General features: G+C 40.6%; 1 protein-coding gene across 4 annotated transcripts in view; it reads left to right on the top strand.

Moving 5' to 3' along the window:
- MAP3K15 (mitogen-activated protein kinase kinase kinase 15) overlaps nt 1–17,108 on the top strand; it is a 177,432-nt gene that overhangs the window by 92,965 nt on the left and 67,359 nt on the right. For all 4 annotated transcript variants that reach the window (XM_030574386.1, XM_030574378.1, XM_030574360.1 and 1 more), the window contains 6 exons: nt 8,521–8,691; nt 10,441–10,553; nt 11,659–11,818; nt 12,509–12,659; nt 13,004–13,111; nt 14,761–14,810. In XM_030574386.1, coding sequence (XP_030430246.1) covers nt 8,521–8,691; nt 10,441–10,553; nt 11,659–11,818; nt 12,509–12,659; nt 13,004–13,111; nt 14,761–14,810 — 753 coding nt within the window. The remainder of the gene's footprint in view (nt 1–8,520; nt 8,692–10,440; nt 10,554–11,658; nt 11,819–12,508; nt 12,660–13,003; nt 13,112–14,760; nt 14,811–17,108) is intronic.

The following is a 17,108-nucleotide window of genomic DNA, read 5'->3' as shown; positions in this document are numbered from 1 at the left end:
TAGTCACATCCACTAAAAATGATTTAATTAATATTTTGAAGAGGTCCTTGTAGACTAAACCAGGACAGTCCAAATATTGCTCAAGTGGTGGCTGCATTCGCCGCTTTCCCAGCACCCAAGGGCTACATCTGATTTTTTCATAAAACAGAGCAGGCTATAGCTACCTTAAAGCCGAATTCAGCCCTCACATAAGAACTAGGGTGGAGATATTACCGCTCCTGCTATTCAAAATTCTGGTGTGTGTGATTTCTTTGTAGCCCCCAACCAGTTCCATCTTGGCTCATATTAAAGATGAGGGAGAATGCAATCATCACTGGTTATTAACAATGAACTAGCATACAAAGAGCAAGCTATTAGCAAGTGAGGGAATAACATTGTGCAAGGGAGTCATTAGTAAATAATTAGTTATTACTGGTAATGAAAGCCATAGGAAATTTTTCTCTTTGAAAAGGAATAAGTGTTTTAAAATGTAGTTCTTCTGTAAAAATGGCATCATGGGGGTATGTGGTTTATTATATGTCAGTGACTTGCATCTGACGTTTCAGAATTTCAAGAAAAAATGTTCTTTCCTAACTAGAGCCCTGCAAGTTCAACCTACAATCTGAAAGTCAAGCTGAGTTCTCATCACCTTGTGCATTATCACCAGTATTAAGGGATCTGCAGGCCAAATTATGCCCCTTTTGACACATATATAACGCCATTAGCCTTCAGTGGGATCAGTATTGTGTCTTTAATGAAAAAGTATGTGAAATACCACTAAATTATCTGCTGTAAATTATTCTAGGCCTATTTCTTGCTGTAGATTTTAATATACTTAGTTATACTTGGGATTATCCATCTGTATTTATAAACCGTGCAAATCTGATATGGAGTAACTGAGATGCAATAAATATTGTAATGCTGTGATGCCATTTTTTCAGCAGTCATCAGACCTCATCCTCATTTTAAGACTGCTTTGATATGCATATTAATTATTTTTTATTAGTGCAAGTAAGTGTTCCAGAATGTGTTAAGTCACAGTAAACAGTAAGTGCTGCTTTTGAATGCTAATTACTTAATGAATGGTTGTATTTATGCAGTATTTATTATGGATTAGGCTGCTCATGTTCTCATTACTCTGCAATATGACACTGAGCTCATGTTTATAATGATAACGTGCATAGTAAACTGTTTGACAGCTGTTTGAAGGCTGAAATAATCAGTCAGAACAAAATACTGGCTTGAATGGATGCCATGAAAACCTGGTCAACCTAAGTCCCAGCCCTGATATGTAGGGGAAAAAAATATGTTGCCTCCTTCCACTGATATTCAGTATGTCTTGTCTAACAACCAAAATAGTAGGTAGTAATTCCAATCTGATGAGGATAGCAAAGATGGAGAAAATATTTTATATCCTGTATGAGCAGACAAATAGAGACAAGATGAAATTAAAGATAAAGGAAACTAAAGCCCCCTGTCCTGAGCAACTTTTCTTTTGATTGAATTATGGGCCTTCTATAATCCAGTCTCTCTTCCAGAATACACAGTATTCTATCTACCTGTCTGATCATGGTGCAAACAGAAGGCATACAGGACAAAATATCAACAAAGGTCCAGACCAAAATTGGTAACATCACTGTTGTTTACAAAGTGGCAAATGCTTCCGCTAGCCTAATCCCAGACAGCCAAATCCTGGCCCCACTGAAGTTAACGACATGACTCCTGTTGACTTCGGTGGGGTAAGAATGTGGCTCACGGTGTGAAGCTCTGACTTGTCAGTCATGCTAGTGTTCCAACGGGAATGAAACCAGACTGGAAGTGATCAAGGAGGCTGTTTTTGGATATATAGTGAGAGTGATGACAGCAGTTACTGGAAATAAAGACTACAGGGAAGGGTTTATGGGAAGATTGAAGCCTTAAGGGCATAAAAGAAAAATAGTAGAATATACTTAGTGGTTTGCTTGTTGCTGTGGTGCAGAGGACTGGGTGGTAGATGAGAGGGATTAGGCGAGAAGATGACATGTTGGGTGGGTTTCGAGCGGCTGAAGGGAAAGGGAATTGAGGGGGTAAAGTTGTAAGAGGATCATATTCTTGTGGATGTTGATGATCCTTAATGGAAAAAACCCGCAGCAAATTACATGTAAGTTTAGAGGAATGAGAGTCGCTGGTGCCATTAGCAATTATAAGTATGTAAGATGAGCTCTTAATATTCCACATCCATTAATCATCAAAAAACAAAGAAGTGTAGTAGATCATTTGACATGCATAGGTGGTGAGCGAGAAAATGAATGCATTCCTGTGCATCACTGAGACTTATTCCTGCCAGCTGTATTTGTTCCTCCGTGGAAACAAGAAAGTATACCTCAGCAATACAGAAAGTACCTATGGGTTTCTAAATCCAGGCAAAAATCCCTCTAATCTGAGTTGCCAAGTTACGAAACAGTACTGTGTATTTGGGGGAGAAAATCCTTTCATTACTTAGCATTAGAAAGTTTTCAAAACTTATCCTGGCTTTTTAAAGAAGTCCTATTGATTCAACAGTTTATAGGTGTGTATTTGACAGATCATTTGATGTGGTAAATAGGAACCATTTATAGAGAACACAGAGAGAGCACTGTCATTTTGATTCTAGCCAGAAGTGATGATTACTAAATAGGAGAGTATGAACATAGCCTATGAAGGGTATGAAATTAAGATCTGAAAAAATAAGTAGGTTAGAAGACCTAAAGACACTGAAATGACTGTATTTTGATTCCATTGTTCTCCAAGTAGCTAATCCATTCCAAAGAGCAAGTTGCTGATACTCCTGTGTTTCACGAACCTCCCCTTGGCTGCAATAGCTTTCCCTCAACAATTCTAATAATAGCTTGGGTGAGAATAGACAGAAGTAAAACAAGAGGAGCAAAGTAAGGCAATGAAGTAGGAAGAGTTGGAAGCAATGGAGAGAGAGAGAGAGTTCAAGCACCCTTCCCCACCCAACCCCCTCATGCAATCAATAAGAAGCTGGTGGAGAAAAGTCCTTTTGACTGTGACTTTCTATACTATGACCTAAGCGTGTGATTCCCAGTTTGCATACACATACTCATGCTAGCTCACTTTGATCTACCATGAGTTATAGAAGTAGTGTAGCTGCAGTAGCATGGACAGTGGCAGCACACCACTGATTGCAGGCAGGTTGGTACTAGGCACAACCTGTGCTACTGCAGCTACGTTACTACAGGTAGTTATATTTGTGCTAGCTCAGTGAAAGCTAGTGAGAGTATGTGTGTGCAAGCTGGGAATCAGACTCCTGGCCCACAGTATAGATATAGGCTGTGTATATACTAAAGTTATCTTGTCAACATTCAGTTACCACCATGCTGAACACATTATCAGTACCTAGATAGATATTATAAACACCATCCAAAAGCTTTCTAAGTATGTTACAGTTAAATTAAAGAGACACTTCTCACCCCAAAATGCTTCCAAATATATGGATCAGATCTGTAAGTACGGTGAGTAGTACCTTGGCTGCAATGGGAAGACTTGAGGAGCAGGGCTACTCATCATGAATAATAGTCTCTGAATCTGGCCCTAAATTAAAACACGATGCAATGAACAAAGAGGCTGGGACTGTAGAATGGATGAGGGCAAGGGATACGACAGTGAAGTTACACAGTAACTTGCGTTTGCTCTGTGCATGATTTGACTGGTCTTTCATATATAATATGTGTGTTTTATATGCACTTTAAAATGTAATGTAGCTTGATTGTGATCTAAAACAAATGTGTGTGTTTGTAGTTGGTGTGTGGTGCTGCAGTGATAGAAGTGAGAGAGCCAGTTAAGGAGAAGGGGATTGCTTGGCAGGATATGGAGATATGGGAGTTGAAGAGGGTATTGGGAATGGGGAAGTGAGAGGAAAGCTTAAGAGTAAGTCTCAGGAGGACAATAGGAGAAGGTGATGGTGTAGCAGGAAGACAGGTAAAATAACTTGTTGACAAGTGAATTAAACAAGCAGTGACAGAGTGAGTGGTTTCTGACAATACTAGGGTGTCTGGTAATAGTGATGAGCTGGATAGAGTGCCGCAGGGCTGATGTTGCAGAAGTGCATGGAGGCTGTAAAGGTGTATTGCTGTTGTGGAAGCTTCCTGGGGAGGGATGGAACTTGCTCCTGAAATCCAGTGTTTCCACTGGTCCAGTTCATCCCTGCATTCCCTCTTGCTGTGACTGCTGGAGCTAGAGTTGAAGCTGCCCATAAGTCCCTAGCTGGAGTTACTGTGCTCTGGCTACATTCCACTGGCATGTGGCCCTTGAGAATTGTTGCAAAGTGGCACAAATAAAAGTTGTTCCCAGTCTGGTCTAACCTCTTCCATGGCTGGAGTGGGGCAGGATGGTCTTGTTTGTCTGTCTATTGTGATAGTGGTGCATAAGGAAGGTCAGCTGTTCTGTATGCTGGCTTTTCTGTAAGCTAGATCACTTAATTGATAAGCAACTGGCATATAGATGCCCTGACACATGTTTTAAGTAAGAGCATTGCAAGCAACATGATTGTGGAGTTGAAAATAGCAGTTACCTGCAAACACTTATGTACCTGCTTAGTTATAAGGCCCATTTACTTCAGTGGTTATATTTGTGTACATAAAGTTATTCATGAATGCAAGTGTTTGCAGGATGAAGGCCTGAATGATAGCGATCAACACACATGTACATTTGCTGACCCTTTCCTGCAGACTGGCCGAGATAGTTCATTTAGTTTTACACTCAGAAGATTGCAAAGTTTTTGTTTATGTGATGGACATTTTTATGAAATCAACATTGTCTAAAATAGCCTTATTTGTTTCTGTATTAGTACAAGCAGGAAAACATTTAAAAAAAAATACTGTGATCTGGTTTTCTGCCAAAAACTTTCTTTGGAGTTATGGGAATGATCGTCGTCGCTTTGAGCTGTGATTGCTGATAGAAAAACCCCACTCAATGCAGCTTGTTTATATGCATTATTTTAAATGATCAGGAATAAATCTTACCTTTTATTGCACTGTTACACAAGAGGGTAGAAGATAGGGAGCAGCGGCTGTTATCCTAATTCAAACAGTCAAGAGTATGGTAGGAAGAACACTTGATTAACATGCATGAACTTGAGCCATTGAAAAGGAGGGCTATTTAGTCCCCAAATTAACTAGCACATATGCTGCTAGCAGCAGCAGGTGTGTTTCACAGCAGGTTGGCAAAGCAGCAGTAAAATACACAGAATGCATTGTGATGTCCGGTTATCTGGAATTTTGCTTCTGCCAATAGGATTTCTTAGGCATGCTTACCTTGGTTCAATTCATCCTCGATGTGCTGACTTACTCATACCAGGAAAATATTTCATGCTTTCTGTTAGCTCTGCTGGGACATTATAGCGTAATGTACTTTAACTCTGCCACTCTTCCTTCTGCTGTTAGGACTCTGAATGAAAAACACGTTAATATGATTGATGCTGGGGCAAGGACAACGTTAAACAGAATTACCATTTAAAAAAAACAAACAAATTAAGCTGATTCAGTTGATCTTTTGACAGCACCGGAGCCTGTAAAATACATTTAGACTTTGTCAGGCATTTGGCTACCATAGTGATAACCTTAAATTAATAGGAGTCCTCTATCTATGGAGTAGGTATAACAGTGTCATGCCAAGTATCAGACGTTATCCCACCTGCATACCTCCATGCTGAGCTGGAGAAGCTACCTGTAGGCCTCAAGAGAGTGGTTCAGTTTTTCATCCCATTCGTACCTTGGCTTCTTAGCTGAGATTGCCTTACAGAGTGATAGTTTATTCCCAAGACTGGTGATGATATAGATGCTTACCCCATAGAAACTGGACTCATTTCACATAGGCCACATACAACTATCCTATGGTAATAACTTTGTCACTATTGACCTTGCACCTAGTGTACACTGGGCACATACTGGAATTTAATATCTCTTTAAGTGCCTCAATGAGCAATTAGGTGCCAAAAATCAGATGTTCAGGTGACTAACTATGGGCATCCAAGTTTGAAAATTTGGTCTAGGTGAATATAGTTAAGATGAGTTGCTTGATGCCATGCTTGATAATGTCTCATATTAATTTAAATCCACAATTAATTGATCTAAAAAAGATTTAAATGCACTGTTCTAAATTCCATTAAAAGTCCCTTCGGTTCCCTACAAGGGAACTGAATAATCTGTGAGATTCTTAATGAGATGTAGAGGCTTTTGCCCATTAGAATCTGGAGTACATATTGCATTAATATTGATATTATTTATATTGAGCCTGATCCTTTGAAGACAAAGGGAGTCCTCTGTTGAGTTCAGTGGGCATTGGATCAAGCCCATGGTGCCCCAAGAGTGTTCAGCATTAGGTAGTGACAGAAAACTATTACCAGCTGTTCATTAGTCTATCCCAGGGATTGGCAACCTTTGGCATGCGGCTCGCCAGGGTAAGCACCCTGACGGGACGGGCCAGTTTGTTTACCTGCCGCATCCGCAGGTTTGGCCGATCGTGGCTCCCACTGGCAGCGGTTCACCACTCCAGGCCAATGGGGGTGATGAGGAGCGGCGGACAGCACATCCTTCAGCCCCCATTGGCCTGGAGTGGCGAACTGCGTCCAATGGGAGCCGCGATCGGGCGAACCTGCAGATGTGGCAGGTAAACAAACTGGCCTGGCCCACCATGGTGTTTACCTTGGTGAGCCGCGTGCGAAAGATTGCCGATCCCTGGCCTATCTTAAGCAAAACTATCCTTGTCGTACTATGTATTGTATTATAGATGGCTTTTTCTTTAAATTTGTGCTTTTGCACAGACTTTTTATAAACATGGTTTAATGGTACGAACCTACACCAGCTATCTGAAAGTACTGTAAGTTATATGCTGGTTGTGTGATGCCTTTAAAAGCAAATGTAGTAGACATTATTTTGTCAGCGATGTCTTAAACACATCCCTAAATTCCAATATGTGCTAATTATGGGACCTCAAAGGAACCTGTTGTAAGACCAAATATTGTCCTTGGCTATGCATGCACAACCTTCATTGTATTTCTGTAAAAAGGGTAGAATTTGGCCAACATTCCTTAGAGAATCTGATTAATGTAGAACAGGTTTAGTGAGAGAATGTGACACAGAGGACATTGGACTTGTCCTTTCCTCTTCTTAATTTTTTACCTCTATAAAGTTCCAAAAAGTCCTTCACCTTTTATTTGGATCTCATTAGAAATGGTCAGGAAGAACTTTAATTCAGAATTTAATCTGAAGAAACAATGCACTCTTTTAAAACTCTGGTACTTGCTACTGTACAATTTAAATAATGCCTCTGGCATCACAGGCAGTACAAAATGTAGAGAACTAGTGACGAATATGTATAGCCATATTGCACTTTTATCCTGCACTTCTCACGCATAGAAAATATTTTACAGTAGGTATGTTCTATAGGTTACCCAAGTAACTGAGCAGCTATACCAAAGATTAAATCCTTTCAGTGGAAAAAATTTCTAAAATTACCAGAAGCAGCTATCTGCCCTTGGCATTCCTGACAAAGCAAGCATATATGTTCTTAAGCATAAGTTTGTTTCTGTAGACCTAGATATTAGGGATCAGGAAAGCATAAGCAGATCTGAAAATGGATTGGTAAATAGTTTGAATCCTAGTTATTAGCAAAATGCTGGTAAGTGGATTTTAAGCTCTAAATCCATGCTTGCTTTTCACTTGCAAACGCATTTTTTTTCTGTTCACACTGATGTGCCTTTTTGATGTAAATAGTGAGAGTGAGTTTTAAATTTATTGAAAACGACGAGGTAAATCTAGGTTTATTTAGCCAGGAATTCTGAGGTTACATTAACAAAAATGTTAAGAGCATATAATATTTTACTAGCTTGATTTTTGTGATGACCGTGAATGTTACATGTTTTTAATTAGAAGCTCATTACAGTTGTTAATTTTTAGATCTTTTACACTTTTTATTTCTTACCTCCACAGATTAATCAAGGAATAAAAGTAGTTCACTTCAATACTATTTCCCTCAATATCCATTTCCCCAAAGACTTCATGTTGATCTTTCTTGTCTTGCTGGACAAAGAGAGATCAACCTGGCTTTCCCCCACAGCCAGTCAATATCACCACAGGACTGGCAGGTACTGGTCACTTCCGAATTATGGGTCCATGCCTGTAAACACTATTAGGCCTAGTGCAGTGAGTAGTCCCATTGACTACCATGGGAATACCACTGTTACCCTGTAGCAAGTGTTGTGAGGACTGAGCCTCATGTGAAGTGCTTGTTTCCCCTTCACAGCATGCCCAACACCTGTCTGTTCATGGATGGAAGAACCAGGTGCGAGATGGAGAATCTTTAATATACCTGAATAGTCTGAACATTATGCAGTTCTTAGATTTAACAAGTAGTTCCCCTATAACAGTAAAGTTATATTTATGCCAACCAATACATAATGACATTTCAGTGGAATGATAGCAAAAACTAAATTTACTGTGCATCTCAAACTTGCTGTTTTGGATTTCAACTCATTCGTATAATTTTCTGCATTGATTTTAGAAGGAACAATACAGGCGACAGAGCGAAGGCATTACAAGTGATGCTTCAAGTCCTGCAGACCTGTGATCACCCTGCTCCAGATATGTTCTGCCTGTGTGGGAGAATCTACAAGGACATATTCCTTGATTCCGACTGTAAAGATACCAGTAGTCGAGATATTGCCATTGAATGGTAACAGAAAAAGCAAACCCATTTGAAAATACTGTTAAAGTTTTACATCTGGCTTTGAAAAAACAGCAAAATTTATCTAAACAAGACTGTGCCAAATTATAAGACTAAATTCCAAGAGCTTTACTTCCACACAGTATTTATTTAAGCAAACTCCTACTGAAGTAAAATTTGCACTTGGTTTAGTCAGAATTGAGAAAACTTTGAGTAAGGATCTCCATTTTGGCCAACCGTATCTTAGTGTTTTTTTGTTTTTTGTTTGTTTTTGTATTAAGGCAAACAAATTCCTGGTCTCTTACTCTTCTCTATGTATTGGTGTGAGTTGGGAATGCTGTGCAAACAGCAAATTCAGGGTGAAATTCACCTCCATGCAGAGACACCACAGAAGACCTAGTGCTATTTACATCTCACTTAAGCCCCACTTTGAGGGTTTAAGTGAGATGCAGGTAGCGTATAGGCCTCATGCTGGTCTTCTGCACAGTGAGGAATTCTATCCTCAGTCCCAGGAGGGGGTGCTGAGGAAGGAGATGTCTCATGTTGCTCGATAGCAAGTTCTCCAGTGAGTTTAAGGAGCTGCGTTGATAAACTCCATAATAAAGTCACGGCGCAGACGTATATACACAGATCTGTGTGTGTGTGTGTATATAAAAGCCGCATATTGTACAGTAATTATTCAAACTTCTGCTGATTGAAGTATTGTTAATGGTGTATTTTCTGGATTATTACTGTAAAATATTTTTTTTTTCAAAGGGGATGTCTCAAGCAAGAGTAATACTACATTGTGTGCAGGGAATAATGAACCCCCGGGATGTAAATGGGTCTCTCATGAAATTAAATAAATGCGTAAAAACTGTTGGCCCTAGATAATTTAGCCAAGTTCATGGGAGTTTTGCTACTAAGAAACAAGATTTGGGGCACAGAGACATAAAGTACAGAATATGTGCAACTCTCAGCCCTTTTTGTAAAATTCTCACTAAGAAAGAACATCTTGCTGCATTTTCCTTGATATTTCTATATCACTAATGGAATGAAATGACATTCTGTTGCATTAAATGTTAATTTTTTAAAATAACTAATTCAGATTTTCCTTCCTCGAAATCATGCAAATTGATAGGACACACAATTGTATGCCTGTCCTCTGCTCTCCTTTCTTCTTTGACAACAGGTTAAATCAGTGCCTCTCAACCTTTCCAGACTACTGTACCCCTTTCAGGAGTCTGATTTGTCTTGCGTACCCCCAAGTTTCACTTCACTTAAAAATTACTTGCTCACAAAATCAGACATAAAAATACAAAAATGTGACAGCACACTATTACTGAAAAATTGCTTACTTTCTCATTTTTATATATAGTTATAAAATAAATCAATTGGAATATAAATTTTGTACTTATATTTCAGTGTGTAATATATAGAGCAGTATAAACAAGTCATTGTCTGTATGAAGCTTTAGTTTGTACTGACTTCGCTGGTACTTTTTATCTAGCATGTTGTAAAACTAGGCAACTATCTAGATGAGTTGATGTACCCCCTGGAAGACCTTTGTGTGTGCTTGGTTGAGACCCACTGGGTTAACTCATGGTCTCTAAAGCATTCCCTTTTCAAAGTGGTGTTGGTACAAAGTAATGAACATGTTACATGGTCCCTAAAAATACTTTCTTCCCAGGGGGCAATGAGCCCCTTTTTTCAAAACTGTGCTGTGTTTTCTGTTTAAGGCACAGTAACATGGGAGCTCTAGACTCTTTGTTTCTGTAGGTACCGCAAAGGATTTGAGCTCCAGTCAAGTCTGTATTCTGGAATTAACCTTGCAGTTTTGCTGATTGTGGAAGGACAGCAGTTTGAAACCTCAATGGAACTAAGAAAAATAGGTAAACAAACAAGAAGTTTGTGTTCTCTTTAATAAAGAACAATTGAATTTTATTTTGCTGAGATGGGTCTGAGGTCTATTCATCATTGCCCCTTGGTCCCTTTATGCCAGCTACATCAGCATAAAAGGGGCCACAGAAGGAGCATAAATCTGCTCCAGGGAACAGACCCCAGATATGTGTGACCCCTACAGTTGCTGCAGAGACAGCTCTGTGCCACCTCTTCAGGAGCCCTGGGAACAGGTGGGGGAATTACAGCACACAGCAGAGGTGGAGGGAGGTGGTGTAGGCAGGTCTGGACCTGTGGCCCAACTGTTCTGCACCACTGCAGTGGTTCGGAGTTGCCATTGCAACAAAGGTGTGAATTAAAGGGCATTGAGGGCCACTACGGACACTGAATCAGGGAGACCATTCCCTCACCCCCTTTGTATCAGTGCAGAAATCAATCTGGCTCAAAATTTGGTTTAGCCAATTACAGCATTAGGAGCCAGTTGCCCAACTCAGATTCCAATTTCCCCAAAGTTCAATGCTTGATTGAAACACATCCCTGAGATAGATAGATTTATAAAAGAAAACTGTTGTATTATAGATTGTTGCATTCTAGAAAGGTAATAGCCAAAAATCAAAGTTCTACATTTGGAATCGGATCCTCAGCTGCACCAGAGCAGCCCTCTCCGCAGCAAAGGAGGTCAGGGGGATGCAAAAGTGTCTCTTTTTAACACGTTTACACCTCAATCCTGGGACCAGTCTGCACCAGCCCCTGACCTAGGGACTGTTCCAGCAGGTGGGGATCTCTGGGACATAGGGACACCTAGGTACATCCCCTACACTGGGAGCCAGTGTAAGAGCTCCTACAGTGGTCCTTCACAAAATAAATCCTTCCCTGGCCAGTTGAGCCATGTCTAAGTCTGTGTTTTGTCACCACAGCTGTACAAAGTAACCTTAATGGGGTCAAGCACCTGGCCCATAATCTCCAGGTAGGAGTAAATACTCCCCATTCTTTCATTAATGACGATTCCATCTCTGAATGATCATTGTTACAGTGATAACAAAATATGCAAAAATTTCATTTAAAATAGAAGCATTCTTTCAATGTGGAATTTTCCAGGTGTGCGGCTGAACAGTTTATTGGGAAGAAAGGGAAGCTTGGAAAAAATGAATAATTACTGGGATGTGGGACAGTTTTTCAGTGTGAGCATGCTGGCCAGTGACATTGGTAAGGCAGTGCAAGCAGCGGAAAAACTGTTTAAACTGAAGCCTCCAGTTTGGTAAGTAGTGTGTGTTCACATTAAATGCACATAAAGTCTCAGTCAAAAGAGCTATCTTTTGGGATTTTTATAACTAGACTGGACAAAATACTAGAAAATGTTCAGTAGGGAACAATCCTACACAGAAAATTGGATGAACCAGATGACTTAATACATTTCTAAATCTCAAATTTTTGCAACTCTGATTTGAACTTGATTCTTTATTGTGGTTTTTTTCCTGGTAGAAAATAAAATTATCCATCAGACTGATAGAGCTGGTTTTAGATTCCCCTGAAATGTGTATGTTAAGGGGAGGATGATGGTGGATGTGACTCAAACTGCAGTAGAATTCTCTTCTAAGTATTGATATGTGCAACCCATTCTGCCCCCCATGTGATCAGCCCATTGGCATCACTACATAGGAATCCATTTAACCTTGTACTTCTCAAATCAGTTGTGCATAAAAGCACACTATAAATTATGTCTGAGCTTGATATCAGGCCTATAAATCTGTAAAATCAGCACAGTCATATGTAAATGACAGTATCTTGTAGACGACATTTAATTTTGATTTAAATTACATTTGAGCTACTAACTTATTAAAAAGCGTTGGGAGGGAAGGGGATTCTGAGTCAGTCTCAGAGTCTCTCCCTCTCTCTGTGTCTCTCTCTCCCCCTCCTCCCTGCCCTTGATTGACTGTATATGTTCTAGGTACTTGAGGTCATTAGTCCAGAACCTGTTGTTAATTCAGCGTTTCAAGAAACTCACCATCGAGCATTCTCCCAGACAAGAGAGACTGAACTTCTGGTTAGATATCATTTTTGAAGCAACGAAAGAAACAACTAATGGACTGAGATTTCCAGTAAGATGCCCAAATAGGTTTTGTAACATATAAATCCTAATTTCCCCAGATCTTATTGAATGGCATTAACCAAAATCTAGCATTTTTTCAATCTCCCTTCTTCCAAGTAGTCATTTGACCAACCTAAAAACATCTGATGCCCTCTCTAAAGTACAGTAACAAATATACCATAAAAATATTGTTTTATTGTAAATAGGAAAAAAAAACATGGATTTTGTAAAACAAAAAATATGTATGCAATGTCTGGTTTGAGATTGCTTATTATCCTATATCACTATCCTTCTTGAGATCTTATGGTATAGTTGCTGTTACATTTCACTAAACAGAACCCTGGTTTTTTTTAGGTTTTAGTGATAGAACCAACTAAGGTCTATCAGCCTGCATATGTGTCAATCAACAATGAAGCAGAAGAGAGCACTGTCTCTCTATGGCATGTCTCGCCCACTGAAGTGGTAAGACAAATGGCAAACACATTTCACATGACTAATGATGCTTTTGTACTTATATGGCTCCTTTTTCACCTATGGATTTGGAAGCACTTTAGAAACACTGTAAACTTTTCTACATCCCTGTGACGCAGGACAATTAATATCTCCATTTTACACATGGGGAAACTGAGGTACTATAGAGAAGGTGAAATGACTTGCAGATCTGGGATTATTCAGTGGCTGATCTCATATTAGAATTCAGGTCTTTGTTGCTCCCAGTCCTGAGCTCATTTCACTAGAACATGCTCTATCAATGTCTTCCATGCATCTGATGAAGTGGGTTATAGCCCATGAAAGCTTATGCCCAAATAAATTTGTTAGTCTCTAAGGTGCCACAAGGACTTCTCATTGTTTTTGCTGACTAACAAACTAACATGGCTACCCCTCTGAAAACCTTTTGGGTAGCATGATTGATTCTGTTATCCTCTTTAATTTTTGTTTTTTTACATTAGCACGTGATTTTACAGAGATACAATTCAGAGCTAACCTACATTGATTATTAATTATTATTGATAAAGCACCATAATGGCATTGTTGAAATTGTAAAGGTTTTCCAAACATAGGGAGTAGCATGAAAGAAGATATCAGGTTGTGAGCCGGTGAAGGACAAAGTCAAGAGACAAACTTTGTTGGAATATGGGGTTATGAGAGAGGGTGTAGGAGGAAATTTATAAAGAGATGTGATGCAAACAGGTATGGAGTTGTCCAAATCCTTGAAAGTGAGAAGTAACTTGAATTTAATGAGAAAGGAGAATAGAAAGCCCAGAATGATCAAGAAGGGGGAGATACTGTTGGAAAGGCTTGAGAGGAGGACAGCTTTTGCAGCCTCCATGAGGTGAGATCTGGAAAAGAGGTATGGTAGCCAAAGAGGTTATGATAACCAAAGTAAGAGATGACCAAATAATGGAACAAGGTTTTAAATGTTTGTGCATCCCTGAAATCTAATCTGATCTGGTGTGGTGGGATTGTGCACTACTCCCAATACAGGCCACAGCATATATGACACAATTTTACCTTACAAAGCAGATTCCTTGTGGACTGCCCTAACCTATGTTAGCTGACAACAGTAACCAAGACACCATCCACTTGCTGGGGACAGCTGGAGGGCAGTACTTTATGGTCATAATCTGTCCATCTCCCTCTCTGCCTCCAATTATTTCTGTGCCAGAGCTTCCAGGGGGAGAGAATTCATAGGAGCCAATTACGCTAGCGCTTTATCTGCTGAAAACGGGATGGTTCTATTCCTAAAAGAGAAGAGCAGGGCAGTGGATCTGCCCTGTGCGTATTTTTTAATGTGAAAGGATTGCTTAATCAGTCCAAAGATGTACTGTTTGGTAAATTACGCTTCAGGCTTCAACTTTGCGTTTGAAACTGAATTTTACACTAGAAAATATGTATCTTAATTCACTGTGATATTATTTAAATGGCTTTTCCTCAAGTGAGTAAAGCTAGCATTGATATACATCCTACATCTACCCAAATCTATTCATCCTTTCAAATAAAAAAATGGAGATGTGACTAGTCTTGCCAAGATCCTATGTATTGTATGACTTTGCTTTCAAATAACAAGCTGAGACTAGCTTCTGGTTGACTTAGATCTTTGTTCCTTACAGAAACAGATTCATGAATGGAATTTTACAGCTTCCTCCATTAGGGGAATAAGGTTGGTATGTTTGAAAACAACTAATTACGGTTTCATATTTAATGTTTCACTTATGTCAAATGATCATGCCTTACTATTTGAGATAATGAACTCTGCTTTTCATTTCCTGTTAAATCTTTCTTCTACTTAAACTGCTTCAGAAGATTGTAATAGGGAAGAGTCTTTCTTTCCTTAAGTCAGTGATTCTCAAACTTTTGTACTGGTGAACCCTTTTAAATAACAAGCCTCTGAGTGCGACACCCTCACCCTCTTTTTATATATTTAACGCCATTATAAATGCTGGAAGCAAAGTGGGGTTTAGGGTGGAGGCTGACAGCTTGTGACTCCCATGTAATAACCTCACGATCCCCGGAGGGGTCCCCAGTTTGAGAACCCCTGCCTTGAGTCAAGCAGAGCAGTGAGCTTCTGCTCTAAAGAGTCCGACCTAAAATGTCAGAGTTCTATTTTGAACTGTATTTACAATTTTTATATTCAGCTAAGCTGGGATTGCCAAACTTTTTGACATCATGACCCCATTTTAACTAATTATTTCCTCCCAGGACCCCAGACAGCCTGGAGGATGCCACTTTTGTCCTAGAATATGATGTCCTCTGCACAGAGTGACCTTGTACGTATGGTGCATGTGAAGTCATGTGTAGAGCAAAATGGCCTTCTCCAGACATCATGACCTTGCACACATTGTACATGTGAGCAAAATGGCATCCTCCTCACACTAGGGATTGCCACAACCCCATCTGCTGATAGTGTGACCCCGTTAGGGAACCATTGAGCTAAACCCACCCTCAATTGGTACAAACAAACTTTGTTAGTTTCATGTCACTGGAAGCTAGATTTCCAGGAAATAAATTGTAGTTTCTTTTCCATGATTGACACTTTTGTATTTAAAAACAAGGATGAGAGAAGGCTGGAAGAGGCTAGCTGAAGACATCTCTTACATTAGGAGACATCTATAGAGAAATCTTCAGGCTGCAAGAAAAGTACAAGGTCTCAGACTAGAGTTGCCAACTGTCTAATCTCACAAACCCCAACACCCTTACCCTGCCCGGCCCCTTCTCTGAGGCCCCACCCTGCTCACTCCATCCCTCCTCCCTCTGTCACTCACTTTCCGCCACCCTCACTCACTTTCACTGGTCTGAGGGGATGTGGGCTCTGGCCTGGGTCCAATGGGTTCAGGGTGTGTGGGGGGCTCCATGCTGACCCTGGGGCAGGGGTTTGGAGTGCAGGAGTGGGTGTGGGGTCCGGGAGGGGGCTCAGGGCTGGGGCATGGGATTGGGATTTGTGAGGAGTGTGGGCTCTGGGAGGGGGCTGAGGTGCAGGAGGGGGCTCTGGGCTGGGGCAGGGGGTTGGATGCTGGAGGAGGTGAGGGGTGCAGGCTCCGGCAGCGTGGCGCTTACCTTAGATGGCTCCCAGTTGGCGACACAGCACAGCTAAGGCAGGCTCCCTGCTTGCGTGGCTGCACACTGCTCCCAGAAGTGGCTGGCATGTCCCTCTCGCCCCTGGGAGTGGGCAGATGTCTCTGCACACTGCCTCCACTCACAGGCACCACCCCCGCGGTTCCCAGCCAATGGGAGCTGCGGAGTTGGCGCTTGGGATGAAAGCAGCATGCGGAGACCCTTGCCTTCCTCCCCCCCAAGAGGCTGCAGGGATGTGCAAGCCGATTCCGGGAGCAGCACAGGGCCAGGACAGGCAGGGAGTCTGCCTTAGCCCCACTGTGCCACCAGACTTTTAGCAGCCTAAAATCTCCCATTTTGGCTTCAGTAGCCTCTGGGAGATAAAGCCCGACACCGAGAGACTCCCGGTGAAACAGGGAGGGTTGGCAACCCTATCTCAGACCCAGATAGGCGATGTGTATAAAAAAAATACCTGAGGTCACATCAGCAAAGGTGATTACCCAATCTAGGTGTAGGAGCTTCTGAGAGAAGTGAACCAATAGGTAACTTCTCTTCTCTTCTCTTCCTGGACTTTCTTGATCAAGAAACAATTAATAATAATGTCCAAAAGCTTCTTCCCTCAGTTTGACAAAGGATTAAATTAAACTGAACTCTAAATATAATTTTGCCAGATAATAGTAAATAGTGAGCCACGTTTTCTAAAACTTAATTAATCTTTTTTAACAAAGCTTCGTTGTAGTTTCTTAGGCCATGAGTTAGTTTAGTTAGCATAAAACATCAGTCCAATAAAGAAGATACATTACAACAAAGAGCACTGAACTCAAAATTCTGGAAGCATTACAAATAACCTACTCGTGTAATTGAGCACTTGAAGATATCACATAAAAAACCAAAGAATTTCATTTTT

Source organism: Gopherus evgoodei, chromosome 1 (genome assembly GCF_007399415.2).
Source record: "Gopherus evgoodei ecotype Sinaloan lineage chromosome 1, rGopEvg1_v1.p, whole genome shotgun sequence".
NCBI lineage: Eukaryota > Metazoa > Chordata > Testudines > Testudinidae > Gopherus > Gopherus evgoodei.
Note: the sequence above shows the minus strand (reverse complement) of the source record. Positions and strands in the feature narration are given on the sequence as shown.